This window comes from Glandiceps talaboti, chromosome 8 (genome assembly GCF_964340395.1).
Source record: "Glandiceps talaboti chromosome 8, keGlaTala1.1, whole genome shotgun sequence".
Classification (NCBI taxonomy): domain Eukaryota; kingdom Metazoa; phylum Hemichordata; class Enteropneusta; family Spengelidae; genus Glandiceps; species Glandiceps talaboti.
In genome coordinates, this window is record NC_135556.1 from 20,389,041 (window position 1) to 20,409,833 (window position 20,793).

The 20,793-nt window shown below is 36.3% G+C and overlaps 1 protein-coding gene across 1 annotated transcript; it reads left to right on the plus strand.

Annotated features, from left to right (window-relative positions):
* Positions 1-6,004: 6,004 nt before the first annotated feature.
* LOC144439330 (3'-5' exoribonuclease HELZ2-like) lies at positions 6,005-19,209 on the plus strand. The gene is made up of 18 exons (XM_078128611.1): positions 6,005-6,013; positions 6,514-6,726; positions 6,917-6,977; positions 7,260-7,381; positions 7,807-7,989; positions 8,313-8,409; positions 9,115-9,210; positions 9,413-9,484; positions 9,894-10,023; positions 10,451-13,684; positions 14,074-14,159; positions 14,529-14,672; positions 15,016-15,144; positions 15,332-15,918; positions 16,306-16,536; positions 17,023-17,182; positions 17,583-17,750; positions 18,145-19,209. The coding sequence occupies exons 1-18, from the start codon at positions 6,005-6,007 to the stop codon at positions 18,267-18,269; spliced, it is 5,847 nt and encodes a 1,948-aa protein (XP_077984737.1). The 3' UTR covers positions 18,270-19,209.
* Positions 19,210-20,793: the final 1,584 nt, after the last annotated feature.

The following is a 20,793-nucleotide window of genomic DNA, read 5'->3' on the forward strand; positions in this document are numbered from 1 at the left end:
AAAAACAAGTTGAGTAAAGCAGGATTTTAACCACAAGACAGACATGAATATGAAAAATCGCTACACCAGTCTGTTGGTTAGACAGTTAGACTACCCGTGCATGTTAATGTTTCATAGGCCATAGGGCGTCTACAGATGCATGTGTGACGCTTTTGGATTTAATTAACACCAAACGTTATTCAGCTAGCTATACGCTACATCAAGTTCCACTCGTACCGGGTCACACAAGCACACTGTGAATAGCTCAACATACATAGTCATAGATTTATGGTTCTCTCCAAACAAGATGGTTGCATCTTCTCTTCTAAATCCTTTCTGGCCTTTATAAACCGAACTCTTACTTTTAAGAAAGTTTACATTTCTATTATTAAACAATGATGTCATATCTTATATGCGATTGGATGTAAGTAAACGATGAAGTCATCGGTAATTAACATAACTGACGAAATGCTAACTGACCGTACTCTAAGACCCCATGTTCACATCAATCTACTCTTTAACACTCTATACTTTACACTCAAATGATCACAATATGTCAATGCCTATAGTCCTCTCAGTCTCATCATTCAACCGATAAGAGCCAGGGTTAAAACTATTTGTCTCGTTGCTTAATTCGAGAAGTGAATTTCACAAATTGTTAAGACAATAGAAAGAAATCGCCGAAATAGTAAATATTCAAATATTGGTCAGTGACACATACTGGGCGCAACATAACGATTACTGGAATTTACCCAGTCTGTTTGCAAATCACTTGCATTCGGTCAATTGCAAACAGTTGATAAATTTGTTCATTTTGTTTTGCAATCATTAAGTTACGAATACGGACTTGGGCTACGTTTTGTCCCCTTCACATTGCGGTTTCAAGTTAAAATACACGTTTACTTAATGTTTCATTAACCAAAACCTAATATAAAAAAACAATTTCTCATCTATGGAAACTTTAAAGATACTATTTCAACAACTGTAAAATACAAACTATATTGCAAATTAAGACCAAAATTATTCTAACAAACATGTCGAATTTGTGTAAAGAATTTCTAGACACGGGACAGTACAAAAGTAATGTTAAAGGAGAAGGCAACCCCGCCAGACAAAAGCATTTTCATAAACTTTGGGTTCTGGAAAGTCATTAGGAATCATGAATATTAATTGTTCATCCGATATATATGTATATCTGCTGCTGAATCCCCTGAGGCAACACTGCTAGAACGATGAAAGTGAAAAAGTTAGGTGTATCTTGGCAATCACACACAATTTATGTAATCTTAAATTGTAAAATGATTTTCCAGAAACCAAACTTTCGAAAATGTCTTTATTTCTTGGAGAGGAATTAAGTCTCACCTATACTACAACATACACAATTGCAGTCAACACGATTGAGGTGAAAGCCACGGAGTGTACGGAGAAAGTGCACGTGGTAAGTACTTTTTTAAAATATTTTTTTTTATACATATTACAGTGAACATTAAACAGTTGATTACGCAGTGTACACGCAGACCACTGAATTACGGTTTTATGGACTTTATTCAACGGTTTACAATGTATTAAAAATGAAATGGTGCGATTACGAAATAATTGTACCCCTTGCCCCTACCCTCTTTTATATAACCAATGGAAATGGCGCATTATGCATGGCAGTGGATTATGGGGATATGGTGATTTAGCGGAGACAGTGGAATGTGCCAGAGAGTCTAGAAGATATTCGATTTCTCAAACCTCATCCCAGTGTATGCTACAATACATCGTTGAAGTAAAACATTGATACTTATATGGGTATTGGATGTAAATTCTCATTAAATAGGTATATAACGCCTCATTGAACCTCAGCAGACCACTGAGATTGAACGACGGTGACAACGCAGGCGCAAGCGCAGTTCATATATTAGTTCAATTTGAATGATATACATGTATCGATGCGATTTAATATTCTAAATTAAAATAAAAATAAAATATACGATACACAAGTGATATCTTCACTGGGAAATTATTGATACATATACACAGGGCACGAAAAAGGGACAGTTTCTCTTTTGCTTCAAATTTGACTAACTAAGCATTTCCATGTGTGTTATTAATAGATGATGACGTCATATTCGGGGAAATCCCATGACTTATTGTATATGCCGTATAAAAACACAGGACGTAAAGCCTTTGTTGTCACTGCAGCCACATACATACATACGCACTGTAGTGTCTATTGTCACTGTGTGAAAATACAATCGTTCAAGTTCATATATATATGTTATCATTTGAAGGATTCCAGCTGCAGTGTCTGACCCTATTTTCAATCATTCTTCAAGGTGAGTCTTCTTGCTATTTGTCTCCCTTTAGAGCCCCAGTCACAAATCGCTTACTTTACAGTTAAATGAACCTACTCGGATGATCGCAAATGTACAAAGAACCAAATAACCTTCATATATGTTAACTATGTATCATCAATATATTTTTTCATTAATTTATTGTCATAAGCAACATATGACAGTTTGTCAGATATTAGGTGGTATATATATTATATACATAATTACATATATATATATAATTACACACACACACACACACACACACACACACACACACACACACACACCTACACTGTACCGTACTTGTCAACATGCATATAAAATATCACGAAACTATTACATAAAAAATTAAATATGCGAATTTGTATAATATATCAAATTCGATTTCATTCCAGAAACAGATCATAAGAGAACAGACTGAGAACAGAGACAGATAGTTATATACAGACAGACAGACAGACAGACACACAGACACACAGACATACCCCCCCCCCCCCCCCACACACACACAAATATATATTCCACTGGCACTGGCACTAATGGCACAACAAATAGAGTAAATTATTTTGATCGTACTGAAATTGTAATATTGACACAAACCCAAACACAAGTCATTCTAGTTGTGCATACATTACGACTCCGAGTATCGATCTCTCTTTTACTAGGATTGACTGTCACTTAATTTTTTTCATATTTATAAAATGTAATTAAGTCGAAGAATATTATCTACGAAGATGAATAAGCACTATGCCCAATGGCTGAGCTCATGTTAGCATTTCATATTCAGAGCAACCTTTTTGTTTTTTAGTGATTTTGAGTTATCGATCATGTCTATACGTTAAGGGGCGAGATCAACAGTTCAATGTACGATAAAAAACTGAATTTGTTTAGTTTTGGGTGGGGTGGGGTTTGAAACATTTTAGTTGTCATCCTACAAAAAACCCCGATTTTACTCAAATGTCACTAAATTGAGAATTGGAATTTTCGTTATAGCAAATACATGTACACGCCATTCTAATACTAGTATATAAAGTGTCAATAAAACAACTATTTTTTTCCTCACCTCTTACTGGCTTTGTATTCACAGTACTACATACTTCTACATGCTCACTTGAAATTGATTGTGCGGTCTGAGGCCTAACTAAATAATCTAATTTGTTAATACTAAACTGAACTATTAATCTGGTCCCAATACAAATGTATTCTGTACTGTTTAGATTTGTTAAGCACTCGTTTGATTTGGAATTTGCTATTTCTATTGTCAATACAACTTAAATAACCATTGTAATACCTGAAACAATGTAGATATTTCAGATTTCTTGAGGAAACAATACCACTTTAGTAGGTACCAAATTTTCCTTTTAACTTTCGTTTCTTTCCTGGTAATCAGCCAACATCTTGAAAAACTCCATTTTGTATACGACGTATATTCTGTGATCGTCTGTGAACAACAATAGGTTGTGGATTGCCGTGTAAACACTGCATGGGGTATTGTTTGCGAGTTCTCGGTAAAACGCGATCACCACATTTGTAATTGGTAGTCCGCACAGGTGCTATTTTTATCTCTCTGAGCCTTGTTTTCAAAGAATCGCATAAAGAAAGGGCAAAGCATAAGTGCGTCTTCATGCGCATGCGCAAACTAATTATTGAAAATTGTCGTAAAATCCGTTTCTCAGATAATGTTTCAGTCACAATAACGTGTGTCATTTTCATTAATAGAAATATACACAAACATTGTTATCAGACCATGTCACAATTCATTGTTTGTTTATCACTATACGATCTATCAAAATATGTGTTATCAACAAAAGCATTGTTTCCGCATTCCACGGTGTCTGTTTAGTCTCTACTATGCAATGACCTTAACGAGTTCACAGGTTTAAAGATGTATCGTATTTGTTGACTATAACGATGACACAGCTTAAATACCAGAAAATGCAGACATTGACGGACTACGCAATTCTATGAAACCTGACCGATAAACCCCCCCCCCCCCATTTAACAACACGGGGAAACCTCCACTTATAGTAGAATATGCATGATCATTCATTCTTAGTACATGTATATCTAATCACATCGGTGGAAAATGATCTAAGACTTTGGTGAGCGTAATTTTTTGAGGCATATACTGCGGTTGAATATTTCAGCACAAGATGGGTTTAGACTGTAAGATTCGTCGTTGTGGGCGCTCTATCGTGACTTTAAGCGAGATGAGGACAAAAAGAAAACATTATGTTCACGAGGGAATAATGAAATCCACATTACAACTGGAGCATGATTTCAAGCCTAAAGTTATGACAAAAATTACGGTTGCAGTTCTAAGGATATCGTCCTATTCATACAAAGTGTTATCTCAGGCCTTGTTTTTTTTTGCTATATCACATTAACCTGTAAGTTTGTCTTAGCTTCTCTAAATAAGATAACTCGTCAGCAGACAATATTGTTCCAACCCGAGTATGACTCATGCTAAGGTCAAAGGTTGGTCAAATGTATCACTTCATCGTGTTCTTTCATTTTTGTCAAAAGAGGTTTCCGATAGTGTAATGGTATAACCCAGCACACCCTTTGACATCAGGTTAAATGTGCGAAGCCAAGCGTATTTTCGCTTACTCTGATTTAGTCATATAGGTAATTACCAGTAGACATCTTATCCTTGTTTAGTCTGTTTGGTACAAACAACGCTGATATCCCTGAAAATGAAATTCAATGAATTCTCAATAAAACAGGTGGCTGCTATCCATCATTGGAGCATCATCATATTCGCTTGGTTTCTGGACCAATAAGTTGTCTGACTGGATAAGATGATAACTTAACTTTGTTTTATTATTATTTAGGATACAGGACTTTCCCGTTATCTGACAGCAACAATGGAGGATGAGTTACGTCTCCAGAGATTATTTACATTAGCCCAAGATGTCTTGCTGTTAAAGTAAGCTATATTATTACATTAAATGTGGTTTAAATTTCTCTCTCTCTCTCTCTCTCTCTCTCTCTCTCTCTCTCTCTCTCTCTCTCTCTCTCTCTCTCTCTCTCTCTCTCTCTCTCTCTCTCTCTCTCTCTCTCTCTCTCCCTCTCTCCCCCCCCCTCTCTCTCTCTCTCTCTCTCTCTCTCTCTCAATTCATGTGTCTGTCTGTCTGTCTGTCTGTCTGTCTGTCTGTCTGTCTGTCTGTCTGTCTGTCTGTCTGTCTGTCCCTCTCTCTCTCCCTCCCTCCCTCCCTCTCTCTCTCTCTCTCTCAATTCATGTGTCTGTCTGTCTGTCTGTCTGTCTGTCTGTCTGTCTGTCTGTCTGTCTGTCTGTCTGTCTCTTCTCTCTCTCTCTCTCTCAATTCATGTGTCTGTCTGTCTGTCTGTCTGTCTGTCTGTCTGTCTGTCTCTCTCTCTCTCTCTCTCTCTCTCTCTCTCTCTCTCTCTCTCTCTCTCTCTCTCTCATTTTCAGTGACAAACAGTTGAGTGCTTATATATATCGATGATCACTAACCACATGTTCTCAGTTGATGTGTATATTCTTATATCTGTCCCATGTTTTTATTGGCTTTGATATCTGCTAATCAGAAATGACATTAATCGATAATTGTTATCTCCAAAATTAGCATAACCATACAAAATTGCATCCTACAATAACTATTTCTGTCTTAGACATCCAAATGTATGTAATTACGGAATTGATAACAACGTTTTTTTCCTATTTCCCGGCCCTGTATAGAATGGGAGAGGTACAACGCTGGAAACCGAACGAGGCAAGTATTAGTTGTTGTTGAATACACACGAAAAACATGTACACGTAACTATTATATATCGTAAGCACACGTTATGAACGTAGGCCTATAGTTATTTTGGATTCAAATATACATTCACAGGGAGCCCGGCCAGGAACCGTGTTAAAACAAAAAAACAACAATGCATGGGTGAATGAAATGTCAATTAAACTAATGTACATCTATCTATAAACATGCATATATGGGCCTGTATACTATCGACATAATATACAATGTTTATATATATACTATCAATACAAACAACCGCGTTGGTTGTATAGATAGTATATATAGAAACATTTTATATTATTTTGAGTATACAGGTCCGTATATACATACATTGCTGTCGACAGTAGCGTTAAATCGTCTTTTTAACACTGTTACATTGAGAAATACATGTATATACATTGTATGTTTGAATGACAAATCTATTATCATGTTTCTTTATTTGATTATAGATTGTTAGGTTTTTAGAGGACCTTGATTATAGGATTAAGGAAGAAGGAGATTTCTTCTACTCGGAAGGCTTAATTCCAGTTGCCTGGCGTCTCTATACCGATGCAGCATGGGTTTGCTTCAATGTGAAGGGATCTCTTGGGATTAAAACAACCGAGACATTCGAACACTCACTCCAAATACAACGTGTTAAATGCTATCTTCAAATACAACCAGTGAGTACTTCTTCTTCTTCTACAAGTCCATACACAATTCTGTTCATAATAATTTAAAAGTGAACGTTGGTTTGAAACGTGAATTTGCTTTCAAATTGAAAATTAATTCTATGTAACCGTGAGAATTAGATGACTTAATACTTCCATCATTACTGACGATTTTGTTATCGATCCCAATTCAATTCATTAGGACGCAGATGAACACACGTGGTTTCAAAATCTAAAAGAGGCTTGTAAAGACTGTAACCTTGGTGAGTTGAATAATTATTATATTATATTAAGTTTAAGAGTCATCAGTGACGTTTCGTCGTGACTTGCAGACCACCCTCAAGCGCCGTGAAGACCCCCCCCCCCCAGTTACGCGGATAAGCACGACGATTGTGCACGTTTGGGTAGAATTTTGAAATTTGGCGTGCATGTATAACTTTTGAATGGAAATGTATTCTTCTACAGTGCCACTTCAATAATGCCCTCCTGTGGCCTACAAAACCACACAGTGGTTTATTATATTTTCACATTGTTTCAATTTGTAGTTCTCATGAAGGATCCCCGAAACAGAGACGCCCTTCTATCGGTGGCAAGAATACTCAACTATCTAGGACATGTAAAAATAGCAGTTGCTTATATCAGGAAATGTGAAGGAATATATGGAGTAGTAAGTAATTTTTTTAGGCCTTCTTGTGTGTTCTAATGTGTTCCTTTGTGTGTACATTTGAAGCTTCGGAATGGCCATCAGAATAATTTGTACACAGAAAAAGTACATATTCAGATGAAAGTAGCCACTTTTTAGGTCTCTTTTGCATAATACAATATGAAATACTCATATACAAGATGTATGTGTTACCTGGTGCAAGAAATTGGTCTTCAGTTTTGAAATATATCTAGGAAAGTAAGAAAACATCTTGAAAAAATCTGTGAAGGGTTATTTTTAAGGCATGACAAAAAGTTCTGAGAACATTAGATGAATGGAAACGTATAGTGGTATGATGGGGTTCAGTGACTTTGTACAACACTTTTACAGTGATATCTTTGTGGCTAATAAGTCCTTTTTATTACACCATGCTTGTATTTTGTTGATAGGATGAAGAAATACAGGAAATCAAGGACGAAATAAGTGAAATCTACCAATACAACACAAGGGATATATTGAACTGGGAAACATATGGCAAAGATGTAAAACACAAAGATATCAAAGATACTATAGAATCTAAAATCGAAGAAAATGTAGAAGACGATGAGTTGATAAAACGACATAAATTGATGGTTAGTAGGACCCTCATATCAACATTTAAAATGCTGCTTGGATGGCAATTGAATGTTTGTTAACATCAGACCATATATTTCATGTAATCCGAGTTTGTGTTCGTTGCAATGCCTTTACACGGAGAACGTGTACAGAACTGATACATATTACTAAGGTAATGTTATGTAACGTAACTCGAAAAGCAACCAATGTATTCCATAATTCGACTACATAATGCACTTTGAAATGCATCTTAAATATACATGATTAGTTGTGAGGGATATGGCTCCTGGACAAGTGTCATGTCAATAAACGAAAATATTCTCCTGAATTCTATGTACAGATTGAACATTGCAAAAATGAGGAGGAAAGGAGGGCTGCTCGAGCACGCCGAAAGCAAAAGAATGTGACACCACGTGAAACATCTGCAATCAAAATAAGTAAGTATTGAACTAAGGATGAATACACATGCAAATATTGGAAAGATATAAGCATATTTTTGGGAAGGTCTACATCATCGTTTACTTACAACCAAACCAGTCAAGAGCTGATTGTCTCCTCTAATGATCTGAAGTTTGGCATATCTTCTAATGATATTTTTTTTACAAGACTTGTATTACACTGTAAAGCAAGATAAGGCTCAGCCTTTACATCGAAATATGAAGGAAATATCTCATGGGAAAAGTGGGATACTCAAATGAACTTTCACTAAATATTGTGTTTTGACCATGGTAATAATTCCGAACTAGAGCAGCAACTCGTTGGAAATGAAAGTGGACTTAAAGAGTACGGATATCACAGCACAGGCATTCTACATAATGACATTTCATGATTGTAAAACCTTCCTTACTATTTCTACTCAGCAGTAAAGTTAAATACAAAACATATGTCGTTTAAAATCAGCATTTAACATGGTTAATCAATAGATGTAATCTCGTACATTGTTGCATGAAAACATTTTACATTGAAAAAAGGATGACAGCGAGCAGATCGTTTGCAAGACATTTTGAAAACATAATAAACATGGGCATTCACTTGACTAAGTTTGAGCGCTATAAAACTTAAACAATGGAGAATTTACGACATTATTTGAAAGCATTGGATAGTATTGTATACGTGACTAAGTTGCATACTTCCTATATTAGACATTCCAGCTGATGGAAAGATATGTGATAATTTACCCACGACAGAAGATGACACTTCGGCTGGTGGTGCGTCATCAGCCTCCATTGGTGTGAAGGGTAAGTTGATTACTACAGCACATTTATAGAAAAATAGTGTTTGTTATTATATACACCATTAGTCTGTTTAAACACATGATGTGTGTACTCTTTAAACAACATCTCAAGCTCATGAATCACGCATCTTTTGATGTCTGTCAGTATTCAGAATGAAAATATTGTCAAACTAAGTTCACCATTTATTGTTTCATTTCTGTTTTAGAGAAGAGTTCATTGAATGGTGAAAGCAAGGAAAAAATATACCACAATGGATGTGAATATAAACAACCGCAAGGTACAATTGCTTAAAAACAATATATATCTTCATATTTAAGCACTTCCAATATATATATTATCTTTACAAAATTCATCATTCCATGTTTAATTGTTGATAATTCTGCACTATACGACCTTATTGTGAAATGCGCCTCGATAATAATTGCTGTTACTTTGTTAATGACATCACACCATCATATCCTCAGTTAAAACAAATAAAAAAACTACGGGGTCACTGTACCCATTTTTGAAATAGAGATGAAAACGATATCAAAATTTAATCATTTTAGAGTCCAATATGGCCGCCGAATACTATGTTAACTCTATGGGAATAAAACAAGTTAGCGATTTTATATATCGATAGCAAACATGCATTGTATCCATTCTTTGGTTTGGTAAATTAAACCCAGCTTATTTTGTTCCTGTAGTTGTGAACCGACCTCCATTAAAATCCACACCTGAAAGAATTACGGATATTCTTGTAAAAGCTTCCCCAAAGAAAACCACATCAACTGCAAATGGTCATCCACCATACGAAAGTGCAAATTCTATAAAGAGGTAAAATATCGGAATGTACATTAGAGGACACTTTGTACTGGCTGTGTGCGTGTTATTGATAATAGTATTTGTCAACTTGAATCTCGTACTTTTCATTTCAAACAGTTTAGAATCTGATTTTGACAGAAAAATCAAAATATTTAATGCGGATGTATCTTACAAATTCTATAAATGAGTATGTTGTTCTGATGAGTTGGATACATACATAATTATCTTCAAATCTCTCCCTTATCCGAAGTTTGTAATTACTACGTTTGTTTGTTTGTTTTTGATATGCGTTACAAAATGCTTTGATGAGCAGATCATCCCGGCAGAATTGTCGCAACGTTTGAGAAAACATAATGATGTTTGATGAAATAATCATTGAAGTTACATATAAGTGAAGATTGTCTGCACATATACTTACTGTAACAATGTGTATTTATAGAATAAATGGCAGAAGGGGAGTTCATTCAGTCAAAGGTCGACAACCGTCTCCAAAGAAGCACAGTGATGAGTATGACTCTGACGAAGATGAACCGCCAGAGAACCCATATACTGACGAAGAATTTGATGCATTTGAAAATGAGGACGCCTTGATAAAAGAACTTCCAAGACATGAACTCGAACGACTTTTACGAGAGAGTCCAGATATCTATAAACTCTGTACACTTGAATGTAGAATGCAAGATAAGGATAAGGCAATACCGTGCTGTGAGGACCTCGACTTTGATATACGCATACCAACCAAACTTGACAGAGGTAGAGCACTAAACCTAGATAATGTGGTTATTGAACTGTTGGAAGATGATGCTGATGAAAGGGAGATAGCTCTTGATGATTTAAATGGAAAGAACAATCCATTCAGATATGGTAAAGTTGCTGGTATCATCAGGCGGGCTGAAGAACCACGGATGAAAAAGGTTGCTTGCACTCTTGACGAATACAGCGATAACCTGATGGTCCCCATCAATGGCAACTTTCCAAAGATGATGTGGCTGAAAGGAAAAGGCTGGAAGAAGAGTGATGACAATTACGTTTGCATACCAATGTACAGAGTCAGTAACAAACCAGGACACACTTTTATATTTAAAGAGATGGTGGAGATATCAAATGATGAAAGACAACACATAGTGTTCTTAACACGGTTTCTGAATTGGGATGTGAACAAACGATATCCACTTTGCATAGTGGTAGACGTACTCCAGGGTGTCGAAGATCTCACATCAGGTCTCAAGTATCTCAGAGCTAAGTATGGTGTAAAGGATACGTTTAACGGTGCTTTGGAAAAGCCAGTAGTGGAATCCGTGTCAACAACACATGAGTATGAAGACTGTAGAAACCTACTTACTTTTACAATCGACCCTCCTGAATCGCAAGATTTAGACGATGCTATAAGTATTGAAGAGTTAGCTAATGGTAACTATAGAGTAGGAGTACATATCGCAGACGTAGCGTCACGTGTTCCACAAGATTCTGAGTTGGATAGGGCTGCATTCAAGAGAGGAACGTCCTATTATCCACCAGATGGCAAGCCTATATATATGTTACCGAGCTGGTTAAGTACAGAAACTTGCAGTCTACTGCAAAACAAGGACAGACGTGCACTTTCGTTCTTCATCGAATTGGACATCAACATGAATATAGTGCATCAACATACAGAAGTCAAGAGGACATTGATCAAATCAAAACATCGACTTTCCTATGAAGAAGTACAGGGTGTAATTTCTGAAGACGCCACCCCAAAGACAGAGGTATCTAAAGAATTGGAAAAGAAGCTCAGAATTCTACACAAACTAGCACAAGATAGACGAAGACATAGGCTGGGAAAGGCATACTTCCTAGCTCAACCTTGCAATTATGGTGAGGATACTGATAAAGCGACCGAAGCCCACCACCTTGTGGAAGAAATGATGGTGTTGGCTAATGAAAATGTAGCTGAGTGGTTATTGCTCAGATTTCCAGATTGCACGCCATTGAGAAGACAGTGTAAACCACCTGATGAAGAAATGGAATGGTTTCTTGGACAGTTCGGTCAGTTCCTTCGTTGTAGTGTCAACATGTCGGCAAAGCTTACCTCCAGTGAAAATAGGCCTGGTAGACAATCTTCTGGAAACATACGAATTTTGAGTTCAGTGTTTGATAAATTGGTGAGTGACAGAGAATGCAGGGATCAACAGATGCTAAGGCAACTTGTTTGTGATGATAACAACCATCCAGAACTATTTGTTATGTTGATGAATTATTACAAAATTCAAGAAAGGGCAGAGTATACCTGTTCTGATCCACAGAAGCAGAGTGAACATTTTGGGCTGAAGGCTAATGGGTATGTCAGATGCACCTCACCAATCAGACGTTATATAGATCTCGTCATTCAGAGGTTCATCATTGCTGGCATACAAAACGCACCATCCCCATACGACAAGGACGAGATCAGTAGGCTGTGCTCTATGTGTAACCAGACGGAAGACAAACAACGTTGCTTTGCCCAAGATTGCAAGAAGTTATCCCTGGCTCTGAAGTTACAGCAAAATCCCGTAAAGGCTTATGCTGTTGTGGAGAAAGCAAATGAGAAGGCTCTGAATTTCCAGATTATGCACATGACAAAGCTATCTGCTGATGATAGGAAGTTAACTCTGTCAATGCTGAAGGTTTGCGACAAACCACATGAGGATTTGGAAAAGCAGCAGTTGAAGTTGAAATGGAGTGAACACATGTACGACTGCCAAGTTGATGAATCTGACTTTACGTTGGTAGGTGCACAAAGGAAGGTGCTTTCTCTTAACAAAGATCAATGCTGTGTTACTATTACTTCACGGAAATGGGAAAAATTAGCATCAGCTGTACTTTACTGTCGTGAAAAGAAGACCCAGAAATCGTTTCAAGACTTGAATGAAGTGAAAACTAAATTGTCAATGACTAAACCACAACGAATCACATCTGAAGTGCGAGACAACAAAAGAAACAGAATTGATCCATGCCAGTTCGAGCGAAGCTTTGAATTAGGAGATATGCTGCAAATTCAGCTTGGTATGAAGTTCCATAAGGGTTTCATGACTCCTGTTATTGACCTACTTCAAGTGGCAGAAGGATTCGATATATGCTGTATTCATAGACGTGATCCTATACATTGTTTCTCTGAAGTTGCCGAGGATAAAGTACCGAGTCTCTCATCAAGAAAAGAATGGGAAGTAGGCGAATACCAACAAACATGGCTACCATTGCTCTCTATGTCCTCAGCCGATGCCGCTGTTCGGCATTATGATAACTATTCGATTAAGAATGTGGATATTGAATGGTCTTCACAAGGAAGTGGAATCGAAGGAAGATTCACTTTGACCAGAGGCTTCTGTGACAGCAGGGATATCAAAATATATGCGAAAACACAGTATGGGGACGATTATGTGTGTGTAAGATACCAGCAATCTTCCGATGAAACAGTGGCAACGACCTCGAACTGGAGGGACAATCTTTTCGTCGACCAAACCTTCCGATGGATTGGCCACTGTGTTGTTACAAAAGTAGACGAAAGAGGGCATAATAAGACCCGCGGCGATGAGAATATGGTTATCCATCTGAGACTGAAAGACAACAAGGAGTTTCTTCGCCAACGATTAAGATCACACAATCACTGCACTAAAGGTTGTGTGGTTGAAATCGTTCAAAAGTCAATACCTTACAGGTAACTATTTGTTTCTCCCCTTGTGTTCTTTAAATGAATACGGATGGCAATCTGGCATATTTGAATGATAAAATACATGTTTGCATTATCAAAATCAACCGCCTAAAACGAAGTGTGGTTTCAGTGAAAGCATTCCAGAAAAATGATTTGCAAAATGAATTCGAAATGAAGCAACAACACTATATAATTCTTTTTAACGTATTTTAAGCGTGCTGTTTCCGTTAATTGATAGACGCTTAAAATTTTATTGCAAGATGTTTTTTGTGTTAATCAAATATGATTCATATTTTATGTCACAGACCGGGCTTGATTCCCCTGGCCCTCTCCATTGCAATTACTGAAGGCTCCCTTATATTCTACTAAACTAAGACAGTATAATATTATTACAGGAGAATGGAAGAAGCTGTTCTCAACTTGGATGATGCCTCAGAGCTCGTTGTCGACACGTGTCTCGGAAGGGTGGACTCAAATTCAGGTATACACTAATTTCAGATTCATGGGGTGAATCTGAACAAATATATATATATATATATATATATATATATATATATATATATATATATATATATATATATATATATATATATATATATACACATGTATGTATATATGTGTATATATTATATATAGTAGTAGTTTTTGAGATGAATGATGATTATTATATACCTTTAATTGCCAAATAATGACGACGACAGAAATCATTGTTGCACCATATCGATGATAACCAATATTCTCAACACCATGTTATAATCATAATGTTCATGAACTGAGCGACGGTTGTCATATCGTATTACTTATAAGTGTTTTAACTACTTTGTTTTATCGTATTGTTATTATTTGACAGTTGTGCGTGAGCAAAGTGTGAGGCAAATCCTTCTTTCAGTTGTTTCGAAGAGAGGGGATGGGTTACCATCTCTAAATCCAGATCAGGCGTCGGCAATAAAAAAAGCGTTGGAACAAAAGATCACTGTCATTCAAGGTCCACCAGGTAAGGTTTAATTTAGTTGTGATCGTTAAAGTAGTTTAGACTAAGACCTTCACTAACTAGTTCATGTAAATACGTCTACACAAAGTCAAAGATTACGAATTCAGTTATTGTCCATAGTGATAAATTGATCACATCAATATTCAGTTATCATCGATAGTGTTAAATTGACCACATCAATGAGAGGATATAGTAATCTTGTCAACATAGCTATATCCCTAACAGTATAAGCTTAACGTTTATTATACCCTTCAGCTGTCAAAATGTTGACTCTATAGTTTTTGACATGTACAGGATTAGCAGTCCTCTAACGTAACTTATATTTTTACATACATGCTAATTATAGGTACTGGGAAATCGTATACAGCTGCTAATCTGGGAAATGCCTTTGTTAAAACAAACAAGGGAGACGGTAAAAATGGTGGAAGGGTACTATATTGTGCGCCTTCAAATAAGGCAGTTGATGTTGCTGCAGGTTAGTTTATTAGTCTTTGTGTATCACATGTGTATGTTGTGCTGTGCGTCAGTGTATGTGATTTAAAAAATCCTTATTTTCACATTTCTATTTTCCAAATGTACTTTTATGACAACTTGGAAGACCGTACAACAGCATACTGAAATCATGAGCGACTGAATTTACCTGAGCTTACTCACGCAAACAGATTACTTAAAGAGATTCGATTTGAAAATTGTTCGTATGTACAGCAAGAACATCGAAAACAAAGATTTCCCGCTGCCAGGATGGAGTGGTAATTTACATAGTAGACCTCGGCACAGTGTTGAAAGCAATCCAGCTCACGGCAATATAGCTCTCCATCATCTGATTCGAACATCTACTTCGTATGGTAAACGGATTAGAGATATGGAAAAACAGTTCAGAAAAAATCGTGGATCGATATCACGAAGTGATTACAAGGCATACAGAGGGTTAATTTCCAAAGCAGAGAAAGACATCCTGGGCAACTGCGATGTCATATTATGTACGTGTTCTGAAGCAGCAAGTAAGAGACTTACGGATATCAACATATCGCAATGTATAATCGACGAAGCCGGTATGTGTACAGAACCAGAGACACTGGTACCGTTGGTTAGATCAAATCCGAAGCAAATTGTTCTGATTGGTGACCACCGTCAACTTCAACCAATCGTGCCTCACAACTTATCGAAGCAACTTGGCCTAGCAATATCTCTATTGGAACGGTACTGTTTTGAAAAACGATTCGAAATGTTGAAGATACAGTATAGAATGGTAAGTGTTAGAAATAGTTATGGAGTTCTTTAGCTCCAGTGTAATTACTGAGAATTACCACTGTACATGGATATAAAGCACTACACTGTAAAATCTGGCGTTTTGTATTGTTGTACTATGGAGGGCGCACAAAAAGACTGATAGACCTCTCGACGAAATTGAAGTTACCATCAAACACATACACACCCACACACACTGACATACACAGACACATATATAAAACTTATATCAGAATGGAAAAAATAAAGTTCCAGTGGCAACATTCCTCAGATTTATGATGCAATCAAAAAGTAAACATCATGCGAAGATACCATTTCTTTAAACAGATCACCGTACTGAGAAGAAAGTAACATCAACTCTAATTGTGCTCTATTTGGTTGTTTTCAGCATCCATGCATCTGTATTTTTCCAAGCAAACAGTTTTATGACAATGAACTTCAAACTGATGATAGAGTCCGCAGTAGAAAGAGCATTCCTAAACTAAATAGTATCTGGCCGGGTGGACCACAGCATCCAGTGGTATTTTGCCACAGTGTTGGCAGGGAAGAAACCCTGACTGTATCAACAGAGGAAGGTAGTGAACAGTCAAAGAAAAACATGCAAGAAATTCAAGATGTTGTAAGTATCGCCTAATATAGGTTGTAGGAATGTTTTGGAAGTTATCGCAAAATTTGTAACATAAAATCGAAAAATAGTGTGCTTCCAATAACTCGGCCGACCCTTAACATTTTTATGCATGCAGAAAGGTAAAATGGCAACAATTAAGTTCTATTTCCGCGTACACGTCACCTTCATGCTTTTATCGCCACTGTGGTCACTTCTTCCAGAGGGAAATCAGGTCTTCTAGACTATAATAGTACAGTCTGCATAACGTGTTCATCTACGTAAACGAAAAATTGTCTTCATTATATTTACTTCTTTACTCTCACGGAAGTAATTGTGACCGACGAGTATTTTATATTTGGGTCGGATTTATAAAAGAAATTAAATTAAATTAAAATTCTGAGCAAACTACCCTATTTTCTGAAGATATGTTATCGGAAACAAATATTTCATTTTGCCTTACATGGATTTATAAATAAACAAATCTATCTATCTTAACAGGTTCGTATTTTGACATCATTGACGTCAGATTATGGGATATATGGCAGCCATATACAAGTATTGTCTCAGTACCAGGCACAATGTTCTCAAATCAAGAAGGAACTGAAAAGCAAAGAAAGACTCAAGGATGTTGATGTCAGTTCAGTTATAGGATCTCAAGGTAAGAACTAAACTTCAGCATCAACCCCCGTTGTATGTGGAATATTCGGTAACGAGTTTCCCTAAAGGACACGTTTGAGAGCCCCAAATATGTCAAACTGACAACTCGGAGAATCTACAAGATCATATGTATAACAATCGGAAGGCAGTTGCCTCTAAATACTCACATGTACTGTGCTTTGAAGTCTGTTCACGCGACTTATGCCACAGTATCGTTTTGTCATGATGAAAGTACTGTATTGAATTCAGACTGCGGGAAATGTTTAAGAATTGCACTTGTGTATACAAGTAAAAAGTTATTCAAGAAATTAGAAGGTGTAGAGGATAAGACGGGAGGAATTTATTCCCAGTTTAACAGTTTAAGTTTGATGACTTAGTTCACTCTCTTTATGGTTTATCAGGGAGTGAGAAAGACTACGTTGTATTGAGCACGGTACGTTCATTACCGAGGAGAGAGATCGAAGAATCGCCTACTAAAGGATGGCTGAACAAGAATTTAGGATTCGTGACTGATGACCATCAAATCAATGTTGCAATCACTAGGGCTCGAAAAGGTCTTATTATTGTTGGTAAGCACTTTAATGGAAATACCCAAGTCCTGTAAATTCAGGATCGAATGGCTACAACATCAAGTAATTTGTGAGTAAATGGCGGAATTTGAGTTATGATCTTACCATTGAAAACAATCAACACAACAATACTTGTCAACTTTCAGCACCAAAGTGTGATAATGCTTCCATGTAAGTGTATACAAGAAACGCATGATTAAAAAAATGGTGAATGTAAATGGCGCAAATCTGTTCTTGTTAAAGTTCAAAATTAAAGATGCGATACCTGTATGTCCTTTGCATCACCGACGATATAATGGCAGTCCCAACATATCTTTTGCTTAGCACTGGATCGTATTAAGACGCTGAAAATAATTACAAAATTAACGATTGAAAAAATTCAATTAATTTACAGGTAATAAGAACCTCCTGAGGACTGACAAGACGTGGAGGAAGCTATTACAAGACTACGATCGACAAAAGTGTGTTGTGTACGCTCGCGAATTTCTACTGACACGGGCACGCCAACACAGACGCTGAACACTTTATTTGCGTTTTTCGACAGCGCATTACCAGGAGAAGTTCCCATACCAACGCAAGGGGGACTAACGAGCGATTTTGTCAAGTTAGCGTGACCAGAACGCATACTAATAATACTATCATTAGATTTTGTATAGCAACTCAGAAACGATTACAATTTTGTTGTCATTCAAATGTGTCATTCAAATGTGATGACGTCATTCAAATGTGATGACAGTTTTCATCAATAACATTGAAACCTTTAAGGTCCTATGTTATGAATAATTTCTATGTAAGAATGGTTTAATAAGATTTAAATTGGTTTTAGTTGTTCATTCCTACCTTTACAAGCTGATGGTATATGAAAAGACGTGTACTATCACTCTAAACTAGTCAATTCATAACCATAAATGATATAATTATTTCACTTCTGGCGACATTTGTATCCACACTTCTTATTCTTGCCAAGAAAATGTTTATTATAGAATCAATTAACTCTTGTATATACCCAAGGAAATATTTCACTGTTTTTTTTTAAAGTTTTGATAAAAAAGAATGTAATTTTATTATTAAGAAATACTATATATATTGTAATAATGTATGACTACTGTGCCGTCCATCTCGAGGAAAATGATTTCATACATTCCACAAATGTAAGTATCTATAGCAACCACTGTTTTGTGGACCAAGCCGACTGTACGTTGCAAATAATATAAGTATCATATGTAAATATTTATTAATATCACCAAAACAAGTTATATAGTATGGGTACTTTGTAAAGTGATTTAAATTTAGTTTAGTCATCGTATGCTCGGCCTAGCTTCTTACCCACGGGTATATAATCCAGAATTGTTTATACACAGTGGCAAACATAAGGTTTAACTACAAGATTTGTACAATTTTAAGTATAACATTTTATATCATTGTAATTCATTAGTGAACACAATTAATAAAGAATGACATATCACATAAATGCTCCTTGCAGTGTGAAATGTTTTATTTGAAGTATGGCAGCGAGAGTTTGAATAAACATAAACTACTAAACGAAATTGTTCATTGACAAAAGTAATAATTTTGAAGCACAACTTATTTAGCTGAGAGGTATTTACATTTAAATCAGCGAATTCTTTTTTCTTCAAATTTTATGAAATATGCCCTTCGTTAAAACGATACAAGGTGGCAATGTGCTTTAGAAGGGCTTCAAAAAGATTTGCCGTATTAATTTCCCATAGCGTTATCTGTAGATGAGCAATCGAATCGTTAGATACATTTTAAAACAGACCTTTGGATGCTACATACCTTTTCACACGCATATTTAAATTAAGAAAAACTTATCATCGAAATTTTATTTTTTATAAACCCATATTATTTATATTAGATATTATTTATTCTGCTACACTATTAAACACCACGTCTCTAGTTAATTATTAGCTCTCAATTCTCTAACTTTTAATATGTATTTCTCTTTTACACTGTATGGAGAAAACGGTGAGTGCTTTTTTCACTGGTTATAGTGAAAATAAACAGTTGATTACGCAGTGTACACGCAGACAACTTTATTTCAACGTTTTACAGTTTATTAACAATGAAATGGTGCGATGATGAAATAAAAGTACCCCTTGGCTATCCTCTTTTATGTAACCACGGGAATGGCGCATCATACATGACACGGGATTATGGTGATTTATAATTAGTGGAGACAGCGGAATGTGCCAGAGAGTCTAAAAGAGTTTAGCTTACTCAAACCCCACTCCATTCTCGCAAACCAGAGTTGCTATTTCTTCCGCGACACTGCGGTGTGGCTTGGATGGTGCCGTAAAACAGGCTGTTGTTTACGACGATGACCCCCACACCACTGTGTATGCTTCAATACGTCATTGAGGTAAACATTCATATTTATAAGGGTACCGGCTGTAAATTCTAAACTTGAATACTAGTAGGTACTTAACCTCAGCAGGTCACTAAGATTGAACGATGGTCACAACGCACGCGCAGATCATATATTAACTCAATTTGAATGGTATCAAATACGATTTAATATATAGTTTGAAATGCAATAAAATTCGATAAAAACGATACACAAGTGATATTTTCACTGGGAAAATTATTAGAACACATACACAGGGTACGACAAAGGGGTAGTTTCTCTTTTGCATCAAATTGACTAACTATTGTAAGCATTTCTACAGTGTTATTTATAGATGATGACATCTTCGGGAAAATCCGTAACCGATTGTATCATGCCCCAAACATAGAACGTAACGCCTTTGTTGTCACCAAAGCTACAAACATAAACACTAGTACTGCAGTGTGTATTGTCGTTCTGTGAAAATATAATCGTTCAAGTTTATATATATATTAGCAAATGAAGGATTTTACTTTGTGACCATATTTTGCAATCAGTCGTCAAGGTAAGTATTTCACTTTTCTCCTTTTAGAGCCGCCGTCACAAATCGTTTACATTGCAGTTAAATTGACCTACTCGGATCAGTGGCGCAAATGTACAAAGAACCAAACAATATTCAGACTTAGTGCAACTTTTTTT

Excerpts from the sequence above, each read along its gene's own strand:
- LOC144439330 (XM_078128611.1), top strand. Across the intron at positions 16,537-17,022 it reads TGCAAGAAATTCAAGATGTT|GTTCGTATTTTGACATCATT; the intron begins GTAAGTATCGCC and ends CTATCTTAACAG. Across the intron at positions 17,751-18,144 it reads AAAAGGTCTTATTATTGTTG|GTAATAAGAACCTCCTGAGG; the intron begins GTAAGCACTTTA and ends ATTAATTTACAG.